Source organism: Danio rerio, chromosome 8, assembly GCF_052040795.2.
Source record: "Danio rerio strain M-AB ecotype USA chromosome 8, GRCz13ab, whole genome shotgun sequence".
Taxonomy (NCBI): Eukaryota; Metazoa; Chordata; class Actinopteri; order Cypriniformes; family Danionidae; genus Danio; species Danio rerio.
Window position 1 is genome coordinate 26,081,056 of NC_141028.1, and position 15,282 is coordinate 26,096,337.

General features: G+C 36.3%; 1 protein-coding gene across 8 annotated transcripts in view; it reads left to right on the top strand.

Moving 5' to 3' along the window:
* cpne5a (copine Va) overlaps positions 1-12,695 on the top strand; it is a 198,250-nt gene extending 185,555 nt beyond the window's left edge. For 6 of the 8 annotated variants that reach the window (XM_087263727.1, XM_087263724.1, XM_087263726.1 and 3 more), the window contains 3 exons: positions 2,845-2,902; positions 3,458-3,531; positions 5,594-12,695. In XM_087263727.1, coding sequence (XP_087119853.1) covers positions 2,845-2,902; positions 3,458-3,531; positions 5,594-5,782 — 321 coding nt within the window. In that variant the 3' untranslated portion in view covers positions 5,783-12,695. The remainder of the gene's footprint in view (positions 1-2,844; positions 2,903-3,457; positions 3,532-5,593) is intronic. The other 2 variants (NM_001423518.1, NM_001123286.2) reach the window with 1 other exon arrangement.
* The last annotated feature ends 2,587 nt before the right edge of the window (positions 12,696-15,282 follow it).

Genomic DNA, 15,282 nt, shown 5'->3' on the forward strand with positions numbered 1-15,282 from the left:
GCCCCATCGCTCGTTCAGATCTGACCGGCTCAGCGTGTTCTAAAATAAAGCACTCATTTTCTGCTGCTTCGTAAACGCTGTTAAGGGTGGAAGGCCATTGAAAGTTTTGTGAAAATAGGTCCAGGTCATATTTGATTCCAAAAAATAGAAAGGTTAACAAAATGCTGTTGGGTTTTCGTGAGTCATGTTAAAATCTTATGAATGTAAAGCAGCAATATGATCATGAAATTGTGATGTATAAAAACGTTAATCTTGCATAATGAATATTACATATCAAATGGTAAAATTGCAAAAACATTATTAATCACATTATCACATCTTTATTCATGATATATAAATACCTTAACATGTGACCCTGAACAACAAGTCTTACGTTTCACATGTTATTGGCAATAGCAAAAATACACTGAATTGATTTAAATTTTTGGTTTTTATTTTTTTGTCAACAATCATTCGAATATAAAGTAAAAAGAAACAAATATTGTGAAATTAAAAAATGTATCATTAATATAAAATGCTTAGAAGGTAGGAAAAAAATAGGTCCTACCTTACTCAACCAGATGCTGAAAGACTCATTCATGCATTTGTCACTTTCAGGATTGACTATTGTAATGCACTCTTTGTTAAATGCTACCTGCTAAATTAACACTGCTAAACGGCTACAGTACATTCAAAACTCAGCAGCACGGATTCTCACACGCACTCCACCATGGCAGCACATTACTGGTGTGCTTTATAGCTTGTATTGGCTCCCGGTTCAGTCCCATATCATTTTGAAAACACATGCATATAAAGCTTTACATGATACAGCTCCTTCCTATATCTGTGACATCTCAGTATACACCTTCTCGCTCCCTGCGGTCTGCTGATACTCACACCCTTCAACAACCACCCTGTAGACTAAAATCAATGGGGGAAAGAGCTTTCTCTGTTGCTGCACCTAGGTTATGGTATGCTCTACCTTATTCTGTAAGAAACTAGCTTCCACACTAGCTAGTTTTAAGAAGATGCTAAAAACTCATCTTTTTAAGACTGCATTTCTAGATTCTTGATTATTCTGTGTTTATATTTTAGATCTTTTTTTATGTATACTTGTATTTTATTGCATGTTTGATTTCTCTATTGTTGTAGCGCTTTGGGTCTTAGAAAAGTGCATTATAAATAAAATATATTATTATTACTATTATTATTATTATTAAAAACTAGGGCTGCACGATATTGGAAAAATCTAACATTGCGATATTTTTTTGATTCTGTAATATACTGTATGTTGCAATACGAATACAATTTCACTAGATTAACTACTGTATTTGGAAAGAATGTATAAGCACAAAATGTAATTAAAAATTTACAATAGATTGTTACATAAAGAATTTCGATAAAGAAAAGTATACAAATGAAATAAACAGCGTATTATTGGAGTCTAACTGTTCAGGTATACAGTAGTTGAATAATCAAATGTAAAATAATATTGGAAAGTCTTCATTTTATAAACAATTTAATAAAATTGTTCCGTATAAATTTGTCAAAGTTATAAACGGTACAATTTCTTATGCCTAAATGCTTTTAAAACTCTAATACAGTCACATGCCTCAAAAAACACTTGCGAAACGATCATTGCATATACTTTCAATGTGACTATTGCGAATGATCACATTGCTGTATTGATGCTAATACAATATATTGTGCAGCCCTACTAAGAACCTAATTTAGACAACTTTAAATGTGATTTCTTCAATATTTCTATTTTTTAACCCCCAGATTCCAGATTTTGAAATTGTTGTTACACCAAATATTGTCCATCCTAAAAAACACACATCAAAGCTTATTTATTCAGCTTTAAGATGGTGTATAAATTTTAATTTGAAAAAAAATTACACTTTTGGTTTTGTGGTTCAAATCATACATTAATTTTTCTTTTGGCTTAGTCCCTTATTTATCAGGGGTCGCTACAGTGGAATGAACCTCCAACTATTACAGCATATGATAATACATAGTGAATGCCCTTACATTACAGGAAAATAAAACAACCCAGGCTCATTCTGAAAACGTACTGCTATATACATTTCTGGAGTGTGTGAAATACGTCCCGAAAGATACGATTATTTGCAGTTTTTGTTTTTCGCGAATCCGCCAGAGGCCATTGTGTATGCTTTTTGAGATCTTAAATTTCTCTCAAGAGTGCCATTTGCTCCTGCTCTTCTTGTGTAAATCCGGCAGAGACCGCTGTCGACTGAATGACTAACTGACCGATCGTCTGACCCACCCTCCTTCTTCCAACCCAACCGACAGTGTTTTCAAAAGCACAGATTGTCGTTGTCATACAACCCCGTAGCTTTAGTTTTAAAGACTAAATGCTGTCATAATTACTTATGGCTGCATAATTCGCAATCTCCAGAAACGTATATAAGGCTACCTTTTCAGAGTGACCCTGTGTCGAAATAAATAAATATATATGTGTGTGTGTGTATATATATATATATATATATATATATATATATATATATATATATATATATATATATATATATATATATATATATAAGTATTATTGGTAGAAAATGTGAAATTGATGTAAAATTGTCATAAAAGTGGTACTACAGGTGCCACCACGTCCTTTTCTTATAGTATGACACCTGGATTTGATTTATGCATTCATTTCTTTTTTTATATATGTGTAAGCTTAAATTCTTGCATATTCTTAGACTAACAACAAATATGTCAGGTCATAATTACAGCAATATTTAATAATGTCAAATAGCCATTGTTGGGTTGTAATAGAGCATGTAAACTGTTTATCATGAGGTAGAATGCATCTTTTCTATCTTTTTTTTTTCTCCACAGGCAGCAAAACTCCCCATGTCCATCATTATTGTAGGAGTTGGACAGGCTGAGTTTGATGGTAAGAACTTTTGTAAAGACATTTTCATTATCATTTGGCAAATATCTCTATATCTTTTAAACATCTTCCATTTTCTCTTCACTTCATTCACTCTTTTTATTAGATTTTTATATAGTGCAAACATAAAATAAAAATGTACCACATAAACCTTTATTGCTTGTTTATACTGCACTCAGCATCTTCCTTAAAAGTTTCCAGTTCAGCTCCACTAAATGAAAGCTAATATTAGCGTTCCCAAATGGAGGTTTAAAACTTGTATGCGTTAACGCAACTTCACAGTTTGCTCTCATGTAAGGCAGAGTTTCTGGATGAAAAGTCACCTAATTGGGGAGGTTTAGGGTTTTGGACTGATAAGCAGATGTCAGCATGCAGATCTCACAGCTGTTCAATGTAATTAGCCTGTCCCACCATCTGCTTTTAGTATTTGTGTTTGGCCTTTCATAATGTTCCAGCATTGAGGTAAATGTTAGTGTCGTGCTGGGGCAGAGAGCTTCAGATTGACTTTTTATTTATTTTTCTTGGCTGGAGGGTAGATAACATGATTTCACTTTTTAGCCATGGTCGAGCTGGATGGAGATGATGTGAGAATATCCTCCAGAGGAAAGCTGGCAGAGCGGGATATTGTACAGGTACATTTCTTTCTTTCTTTTTTTTTTTGTTTTTTACATTTTGCAATCATTGCCAAAAATGATGTCCAGAAAATGTATACTCTGTTGACTGTAGATTTATTAGCCATATATAAACATAGTTGTGCTTGGGGAGTTTTAAACTTTTATATGTGCTTTGGTTTTGTTTGTTTGTGATAAACAAGGAGACATGCTTGATTAAAAATGTGCAGGACAATGATTGATAATTAAATACAAGCCAGAAGCAATGAAATGCCATGAAACCATGAAACCACAAGTGAGTCATTGAATTATTCACTTGAGACTGGAAATACCAGAACTCTAAAACTAATACAAAAACGATTCTTTGGATTTACAATTTTTTTAAGGTAACTGGTTGCAAATAGATTATATGGGCTGAATTTAAATAAACAAATTGAATTTAGTAATGTTCAACTTAATTTGTTTGTTTAAATTCAATTCAACCCATATCAGTTTTGTAAAGTCAACAAATAATCTGTATGATTTTTTTTTTTCATCATATTTTCTATAGTTTCTATTGAGATTTTAGAATTAAGATTTGCATGTCTTTCATGATATTATATGAAGTCATTACTCTAAAAATTTGATTTTTTTTGTTTTGTTTTTGATGTTCTTCTCACTATAGATGAGCTCTAAGTTAGACTCCTACAGTGCTTAATTTGTGAATTGTGTGGTCCTGGAACAGAGTGGGCTAACGAATCCGGCATGTTACTTGAGGATGTAGAGGTGTCGTGCACGAAAGTAGAAGGGGTTGTCATCGGCAAAAGTGAAGAGCGGGGGATGGATGGGCATTGGATGGCGGAGGGGTGTCGCGAACGAAAGTGAAGAGGGTTGGGGAGTCGCGGAAGAAAGTGAAAGTGAAAGTGAACAGCAGATGGGGGAGGAGGACGGTTGAGGAGTGGGATCGTTAAAATGAGGAATCTGGCATGTTCTGGCACAAATTTAGACCTGGGCTCCTACCTATGCCTATTAGGCTGTATTTACACTGCATGGATCAAGTGAATTCTGGCACAGATCTAATATGGCCCATGTAAGCGTTTGCAGGAAAAAAATCAAATGGATTCTGATTTACACAAATCAGATTCAGGCCTTGTTCATATGTGGAAATTTATCCGAAATTTACCACTTAAACAATACAAACTAATACAAAAGTATTGCATAAATCACATGCAAAAATGATGTCATGGACATGACATTTAAATGCCTGCTGTTTTAAAAAGGCCTAGATTAAAAGAAGATGGCCAAATGAGAACTTTTGTCATTAAAATAACTTGTCAAAAAGAATTTTAATAAAATAAAGCCCTGCAAACAGCTTAAATACATGAATGGAGTAAAGGGCACTCTTTTATTATCAGCTGTCAGTCAGTGCCCGCTCTTTTTCCCTGGTCGTGGCACGTTTGCCGTGTGCTGTGTGAATACAGACAATCAAATACTAGTTTAAAAGATAATGTAAGCCGGTCAGCAAAAATAGTGAATACAGTCACAAAACTGACCATCAAGATCTGTAGTATAAATGCAGCCTTAGTCGGCAGTTCATCTCTCCATAGCAATTCCTATAATCTGTCTTAGGCCCTAACTAAAACCAGGGGAGTTCTCGAGACCTTGCCCTTCAAACGGGAGGTAACCCCGGGCTCGAGGATCTACTGAGCTCAGGGCTTTCTCCCGGGACAGCATGCCAAACACACTTTATTATTAATCATCAGCTAAGTGTGAAATCTTGAAATTAGGGAGTGTGTGTGTAGTGTCGAAGTACTATAACTGTCTGTAGAAGTAAAGCAATAAGTTTGGGTGACCTACATTTACAGGCATCTCACATTTAGAGAACATTGCAACATCACACAAAAAAAAATATCTCAAGCTTACAAACAAGATACTGTGTTCAACCTATAAATAATAAAAGATTGCAGAGTACTTCTGTAAGACAACAGGGTTCAGTTACATTGTTTACATTGGAAATTTCTGTGTAGTGTGCAAATATGACAGTGATTCAGGGAATAAATAAGCTCCTTCAAGTAACAATTATTGCATTTTTCTGTTCCTGCAGTTTGTACCATTCAGAGACTATATGGACAGGACAGGAAACCATGTCCTCAGCATGGCACGGCTTGCCAAGGACGTCCTGGCTGAAATCCCGGATCAGTTAATCTTATACATGAAGTCAAGGGGCATCAAGCCCAACCAGACCCCGCCAGAGTACAGTCCACCTGGGCTCAGCCCGACTTCCACCATATGAGTTTACCCAGCCGGCCGACGGAAAACAGGCCATGCTTGTTATGTCCCCTCCAATTTGGATCTCATTCAAAGCCAATACGACTGATTCAGTGTGAGGCGTCTAGAGGAGCGGATGGTTTCAATTCTCCGATTTTGGATCTAATACACTGGAGAAATTGAAAATATATCTGTGTTCCGGCCTTTGAACTGAGAAGGGTTGCAAGTGAGTTTGTTTCCCCCTCTTCATAAATTAGCCGACACTATGAACAGATTTATAGCTTGGATTTGATTGTGCTGAAGAAGACCTTCGCAAACAATGCAATTTTTTTTGCTTATTTAGCATCTCGACATCTACAGAAACGCTTGTGTGTCAGCATGTGAAGACTGTGTTATATTAGGGAAATCTTTCTATATCTTTTGTATGCAGCAGAGGTGAAAGAGACCATAGGAAGAAATAATTGTTTGAAATATTGTATACCCAATATGGGTAAACTATGTAGTGAAATAGTTTGTAGAGTTATTTTTAAATAGGTTGTGTTAATGTGGTTTTATTTTTCCACTGGAAAAATTTTGGGCAGTTTATTTTTAGTATAAAGTAATTTCCCATTGCAGTTTCCCATTTATAGCTTTTAAAAGCTATGATAAACAAGATTTTCTATGCTAAAGCATGACACCCAGGTAAAACAGATGTACATTGCATTATTACATTGTATTTAGATTAAATATTTATGCAGAAAATCTGCTATAAAAGTCTAAGAGAAGCGCATATTTTCTTAACGCTGTAATATTTGTAAATGTTAACCAGACAGAAATCTTAGATTCATTACTCAAACTGTACACAGACGGAAATTTCAGGCACAATCACCCCTCAATAATGTCAGATTTGCTTCTTTAATTTGCCCCTCCATTCCCTCAATGCTCTAGAGCTGCTATTTCTTCATATCATTCACACACGACCCATCAGGGGGAAACATGAGGGATGCCTCGCCGCTCGCTGCTAAAGATGATTGGAGATGAAGCAGCGTCTGCCGTTTTTCTAATAGCTCTGTCTGACTCCCCTGCCCCCCGTGTCCAGCCACGCTGAACCTCTGCCCTCTCATTCCCAAGATTCTCCCTGGAGTTTAAAACACTTTTCTATTCTTCACCATGACAGGAATTATTTCGGTGGTTTAAAAAGACTGCATGCAGCTGAGGTTGCATTACATGCTGAGCAAACATAATGGCATTTCGATTACAAGTTCTAGCCTTGGATTAGTTCTAGCATTGGCATAATAATAATAAGATGCACAAACACAGATGATTTGCTAAAACTGCCTTAAAGTAAGTTTACAATAATGGTCAATATCAAGCATAAATTAGAAAGTAGTATTTTATATGTTATTACTAGGGAAGTGCATGCTTATTACCTAACTTCAAAATTTAAATTACATTTAAAAAAGTCAATATTTACTCATTAGAAACACTAAAACAGTTTATGCAGCCTCTTTTTTCCAGAGGTCCATTTTGAAACTCAATAATCATCATTGACGAATGTGTATGTTTCAGTAAATATTGACTGTCTTGCTTTTTTGGACAGCAGGGCTGTTTGTACTTGTTCTTACCCACAGTTTTGATACATGTTGGTCATGTGCTGTAAATTTTAGCATATTTGCTTGTTTGAATTAAGAAGTTCTGATGTTTTGGTTTTAGTACATGCATCTGTTGCTGTGTTTCTGTTTGAGAACTACACTCACAAGCCACTTTATTGAGACTGCTTGTTAACACAAATTCCGTATCAGCCAGTCACATGGCAGCAACAATTAGGCACAATCTGGTAAACTGAGCCATAGACTTTCATTCATACGCACGTATATACGTCAGACTGGAAAACGCAAGCTTGTATGACAAGTTTTGTAGTTCGCTGCATTGGAAAATTCAAGCTATGTGAACTTGGACCTGCGAAATCGCATCACTTGGTTGTGTGAGACCAATTGAAGATCAAAACATGACCTCTCTCTACAGGAATTTCAAACATAAACCAATCTCTCGCTTTTTAAATGTCTAATAATCCTGTTTAATTCCACCCCTTTTCGCAACGCTGATCAACAGAATTTCGCAAGCTCAAACTCTAGTGTGACCGCAGTGTAAGAAAGAGAAAGAACAGTGCTGGAACCAGAAATGGTGGTCTGAATATTTGAGAAACCACTTGTTAACTGAGAAGTATGTCCAAATTCAAATGTAGTAACTACTAGAGTAGTATGCCATTTTCAACATAGGCTCATTCTGGAAATGTAGCCCTATATACATTTTTGGAGACCGCAAATTATGTAGCCAGAGCTACTTATGGCTGCATTTAATCTTTAAAATGAATGCTTTAAAGATCCTGTTCCTATTTCTTGCTTACCTCCGTATAGACGGCTTTTCTGCTGTTACCGGTTTGTCCAGTAGCTCCACATGTATGTTGGCGGGCTTGAGATGCAGAGCAGACTTAAGCGAGACAACAGGGTTCGAGTCTGGTCAAGAATGGTTCCAGATAGCAGGTAAGACAAAAACAAAAGCCAAAAAAAAGCCATTTTTGGATTGCTTTTTCCCAAACATTTTTGGAGTTTAGGGAAGGTGGTGGGCGGGTTAATCTGTGATTTTTAAAACACCATTGGTTGGGTTTACTGAGGGTGGGGGATCGGTCGATTGGTCAGTCGGTAAGCCAGTCAGTCGACAGTGGCCTCTGGTGGATTTACCTGAGAACAGCCGGTGCGAATGGCAAATTGGAGAAATTTGAGATCTCAAAAAGTATACACAGCAGCCTCTGGTGGATTCATGATAACAAAAACTGCGTAAAAATACGTAGCTCCTGGAACGTATTTTGCACTCTTCAGAAATGTATACAGTGGTACATAATCAGAATGAGCCTGGGTTGGCCATTTTGGACAAAGCTTCTGCTTTTCTCACACACTACAACTATTGGACAGCTCCAAGTCGTCTTCAGCAGTTGACATATAACCGAGACTCTGACAAGAATGACTTTCAAGTCATCAGTTCTTATTTTGCAGAATCTGTCCACTGCTTTGAACTAGTTTTACCACTTGATCCTCCTGTCAGTACTCATGAGAAATGCATCTCCAGAACCATACCTCAGTTGTTCAGATTGTACCTCTCTGGTAGGTCCTTCAGGTTATTTTATAGGATTCCAATTCTAGCCACCGGGTGCCTCAGGGCTCAGTTCTTGGGCTGCTTCTCTTCTCCATCTTTATGATATCACTTGGATCTGTCATTCAGAAACATGACTTTTCAGGACACAGCTATGCTAATGATGTCAGCTCAACTCTACCTCTCATTTCAGCCTGATCTGACAACAGCTGCTTAAATTTCAGCATACCGGACAGACATTTCTCATTGAATTCAGCTTCAATTCAATTCAGCTATATTTGTATAGTGCTTTTACAATGTAGATTGTAAATAAAACTCAACTTTGACAAAACAGAACCGTTTGTGGTTTCAGCTAATACAAGACTTCTACAACTTCTTCTCTAGGACAGGAGTGTCAAACACAGTTCTTGGAAGTCAAAGCAGAATCTAGTTCCAACTCTGCTTCAAAGGACATACGGTACCTTGTAGTTTTCATATAAGCCAGAAGGTCTTGATTAACTGGATCAGGTGTGTTTATTATGATTAAGTTAGAAAACTATAAGCTAGGTACATCAACCAGAACTCCTTCCTCAACAGACAAGATGCTTGGAGCTATAATTGATGATCAGCTGATCTTCATAGACCACATTGTTATAACTGCCTGGTTTTGCAGATTTGCTTTATACAATATCAGGAAAATTAGACCCTTCAAATCATATTCTTTAAATTCTCACAGGCCTTCCAGTCAGTGCTTTCAAACCTGTGTAACTCAGACTTCAGCAGCAAGGGTGGTCTTTAATGAGCCGGAAAGAGCACGTCACACTTCCTTTCATCAGTTTGCACTGGCTGCCAATAACCACTCACATCAAATCAAAGGCATTGACGTTTGCCTAAAAAAACCCACTGGCTCTGCACTCATTTACCTAAATCTAGTACTTCTGGATTATTCGCCCTTCAGAAGCCTGGATCGTGCAAGTGAATGGTGCTTTGTTGTGCTATTCAAAAGAGGTACATAATCACTTTCACAGACTTTTTCTTGGACTGTTCCCTGCTGGTGAAATTATGTGCCCGACTGAACCCCAGCAACTGAAATAAGTCTTTCTTAAAAAATGCCATCGAGCCATTTTATTAAAAAAAAGCTAAAACACATCTTTTCTTTTTTATTTTGTTTAAATTTGATACTATAGGTTGTTTTCATTCAGGTGGTTCTGGTGATGCATTGAATTCAGATGGAGGGCAGGAAGTAAACACTGAATGGGAGACATAGTGGAAGGCCCACATTTGTGCAATTTATACCATATTTCAAAGGAGATATAAATAGAAAATAACCATGTATGTTGGGCACAATCCTTATATTATGAAGAGGGCTGAGTTTTCTACTAAACTATAATATATTTGCCTGTGTACAAGGCGGTTGATACTGTATAAGCTATTACGGTACATGAAAAATACTATAGTAAATAATGTAGTGTTTGGAAGCATACTATAGATATTTACTTAAACTGTCTTAGTAATTATACTGTTGCTTTGGTAAAACACTACAGTAGTAATAAATAAATTATTCAATAGGCTTTAGTTTTCTACGCTATAATTATACACAAATGCACCACATTTTACACTAACGTTAGTATTTATTACAATTTATCAGTTTGCTATGCTACATATTCTGTAGCATTCGTTAACAAAGAGTTGTACACATCATACACTTTACTATGTGCTTTAAAAACATGATTATTTTAAATTACTATAGTTTTTCTTCCAGACATCATGAAATAACAGATACAATATCAATAAATAACATACAAAAGTGTGGACGCATAGTCTACATTGTTATTTATTTATTTTATTTTATTATTTATGCACTTCTTTTTTGTTTGGTCGACAAACTTAAGTTACCATCGACAAACATTCACCGCTGCTGTGCATCTCACTTTTATGGTTGTTTATTCTGCCGAAACGCCAGTAGAGACTTGAATTATTGCAAAACAAGATGGAGATTTCATTGCAGCTATTACATGATAGGGTACATTATTTATATTCTCCTGGATGTTGTATAAGTGCGGGGATATTTGTATCAGATTTTTACATAACACATTAGCATATTTATAGGTATAGCTAGGCCTGTCAATCTTTATTAGTGCTCTCAAAAGAGTTTTCGCATTCAAAAAAATTTGTACACATGGATGTATTGAACAAATGTTTATTACATGCTGCCTTTTCTTTCGTTTTTCAGCAAGTTTCTTTGAACTTTTTCCCATTTATGAGCAAAAACTTTTGGAGTTCTATAAAAGCTGTTCCGCATTTCTTAATTTGGCAGATTTAAACAATTATAAACACCATAAAAGCGTTACATTTTGATGTTCTGATAGCGATTCCTATGTAGAAGAATCACTTCCTGCCCTCCATCTGATTTTCGTGCATCATCATTGATGTCATGTGAAAACAACCTATATTCTCTACTCTATTTCAAAAATGTACTAGGTTCACTGCCTTAGACTAAACAAGAATTCACTGCACTTTATCTACAATGTTTGCTGATTGCGTCTGTTGTTCTCTTGCTTCAGATTAAATTATTGTCTGCATTGAAAGTGATTAAATGTAAATTATACATCAGATCTCAGTCCAAATCCAGTTGATGTGAGATTTGCATTATCGATGAACTGGCAAATTGTACAAATTATGTCCAACCCAGTACTAACAAGGTGTACTTAATGAAGTGGCTGGTGAGTGTACTGTACATTTCCATGTGCTATATATGATGAACTGTAAAGTTTAGTTTTTTTATTTTAAATCTTCAATCTACAAATTTTGAGCAAAAAAAAATAATGTTTACAAAAAGTGATTTCCTCTTTTTTTTTTACCCACATTTTCAAGAATGACTGTTGTTCTACTAAGATTGATAAACTTGTAAAAATCTGCTTCCAGACAAGGTTTAAACACACTTCTCTTTGGCCAAGAGTTATTGGCACAGCAGAGAATGAAGTGATCCATCAATCAATTTGCAGGTGAAGATTAAGTCTGACAAAGGGAGCATTGGGTGACACGGTTTGTTTGAGAGTGCTAATAGGTGTATTGATTTTAAAGGCTTGTTTACACTTCTATGGATATTGTTAATAGCTAGTAGAAAATAGTTATTTAATTGCGGAGGAGAACCTCATTTTTCATGTGTCTTTTTAATTTGGTGTTTATTTTAAGGGGCTTTCAATTTTGCTTTGTGCTTCAGATGTAAACCTGGAATTTCTACTTGCATAAATGTAACCTTTTTTTAATCCTGTTCAATATTCATGAACGCATTGCTGCTAGCTGGCTTGTAAATCCCAAAAGCAAATTACAAGCATCCTGAAACACATGTATATCACTTTCCAGAGAATTTTTACGGCATGGTGTAAATTTAGCAAATACTGTTTATTTTTGATCCCACTATAATAAAGCCAGTAAATCTTAGAGTAGTTGTTGAAATTATTGCTAAGAGGTAATTATAAGAAAAAGTGTCAGTTATGTGTTAAAGATGTGGCCCTTGTCCAGTGCCAATGTTCCCTCAGTGAGATATGCATGATTGTGCCAAAATGGCCAACGGGTTCAGTGACCAACTGACCTGTTGCTCCGCGTTAAGCCTCTGCCGCTCGTCTCATTTCCCAAATACAGAGCATGACGCATCCCATCCTTGCTGGATTCCTTTTCCTTCTCTTCTTCTTTACCTCGGTCGATATGCATGGTGAGCTCTTTCCAAACCGAACATTGCTGTCGTCATTCCCGTGGTGTGTGAAATTTGTAATGGATTGCCTTAAAAATGACAAAGAATAAAACAATGACAACATTTTTCAAAAAGATCGGAGATTTATTTATTTATTTATTTTTGGTATGCATGAGTTTCTTCTTCATGAATAATCCATCAGTTACAAACTGTTACAGCCTATTACAAACGGAAGCAGCCTTTAATAGAGGAGCAGAAAGATTTTCTCATTAATTCATGTTAGATGCCACGGCTGGGCCCTCCAGAGACAGGTGTGCATTTACATAAGTCCATTCGCTTTAGTTCCTCTGGGTTTGTCGCATTTATTCCAAGCGATTAGTCACTAGACTCTCTAGTCATGGTGATGAGCGAGTTTCCTGTCCTCAAAGGGTAAAAATATCCTTCTATAAAATATATCCTACTTGGGTAAAACTTTACAATATTGGTTCATTAATATGCAAAAGTCCAAGCTTAGCTTATGCACTGTTAATATTGAGTTGAAGAACTGAATCATTCATTAATATTTTCCTTTAGTCATTTAGCACAGGGGTTTTCAACCTGTGGGGTCCAACACCTATTAAAGGGGGTGTGAGAATATGAGGCGTGCATTCGAGTAAATTACGATAACGATTTTTATGCGTTCAATAGACTGAATCTGATTAACGTTAGTTACACGGTTAACTACCTGGCACCTGTAGAGTTAATGCATTCAAGTAAAATATACACAAATTTTTGAATGTGCCGTCACCAGGCTATCCATGTTTCCTGCAGTTTCATATAATTTTGGGTAATATTTCGACTTTAACTGTAATTCGGCAGTTTCACTTTGACTCATGAACATTTCATTCATGCCCTTGTGGCAAACTGGGCTATTGGATGTGGGTATGAATTAAGGACTGGTGCTGTTTGAAACTGTTTAGCTGATTGGTTCGATGACCCAGTCTGTTGTGATTGGTCGACTGTGTTAAGCGTGAGACAGAGTGAAATGCCTATCCACTTTTTATGGCCATTTCCACTGTCAAAAGGCGTACCGAACTGAACCGTATAGTACCACTTCTTCAGCACCCTTTCGAAAGGGTACCAAACACGAGAAAGGGTACCAAAAGGTAAAGCTAAACGCGCAGCTGAACACTATTGGTTTACAGAGTTTTCATTCTGATTGAAATGTGTGTTTTCAGTGTGGAAATGTAAGAAAAGTCATGTTTTTGAGGGATGGGACCCAGCGAAGTGGTGTAAATGGAAAGAGGAGGGATCCAAGAGCTGATCCTTGAGGAACCCCTGTGTCTAGCTGGTATGACTTGGATGCTCCTTGCCTCCAGGCAACACTTAAAGATCTGTTGGTCAAGTAATATCCATTGAGGAGAGGCTAGATAGGAGAATCTGATTAGTTAATGTATCAAAGGCAGTAGACAAGTCCTGTGTAAGCAGAACTGATGATTTAAAACTAGCTTTAGCAATCTGCTGGGCTACAGTGACTGATAGTAATGTAGTTTCATTGAAATGACTAGTTTGGAAGCCTGTCTGGTTATCGTCCAGCTGGCTGTTCTGTAAAATGTTGAAACCTGCTTGAAGAGAACTTATTCCAGTGTTTTGGATATAAAAGAGAGGAGAGAGACTGGTCTGTAGTTTTCAGTTAATGAGGTGTTTAGCATAGGTATCTTAAGCATTGGGGTTACCTGAGCATGCTTGAAAATGATGGAAGATACCAGTGCAGAGAGATGTGCTGAGGATGATCTGCTGGTAGAATAGCTGTAGTAATGTCCTGTAGAAGGTGAGAGGTTGTATTATTAATACATCTGATTAACAGTAGTGATAAAACAAATTAACACGAAATTAACCTATAAATAAGATTGACTTAATTTCTAATGCAGTAATCATTAATGAATGGTTTAGTTCTTGGTGGCTCATACATTAAGTGGTTCCCAAAGTGGAAATGAGCAGGGTGGCTTGGTGATTTCCAAAAATCTAATTCATTTAATTAAACTATTAGAACTGCCAGATTTTATGCATAACCTCCTGGAGAACAAAATAGTCGTTAATAGTAACATTGTTAACATGTTAATAAATGTAAAAAAACAACAAAATGCAAATAAAAAGCCATCAGCCTTTCAATCATCACCAGGTTAAACTATGACACCTTCACGGCACTCACGCACATTAAAAATAAATACAGGCCACTACTAATAGAGGATGGTCTCCGAGTGGCATTCTCCAAAATTAAACAATGAATAGACTTAAGCCTATTGGTACGTGTGCGCTGTTGTGTGCAAGTATTAAATGTTTATAACTATCTCAAAGAATATTGGCGGTCGCAAGTCACTGACATTGTTATTTTGGGGGTTGCGAGCTAAAAAGTTTGGGAACCCCTGTATTAACACATGATTGTCTATGGCTTAATTAGGCATGCATATTAATGCACATTAGTATATTTACTTGTATTGTAAAGTGTTATCTTTATTTGCTAGCCACTAGCTATTTTTTTTTCTATTTTTATGCACAATTTGGAATATTGCATAAAAATGCTTGATAAAAACGCCTAGAAGCACACATACTTTAAAAATGTGCATAAAAAGCTTTTTATTTGATAAGACATATTGGAAACACATTTACTGAAAAAGGTCAGCATCATATGGTAACAAAACATTGCCATGATGAGCCAGCAGAACGACCACACTGTTTGATCA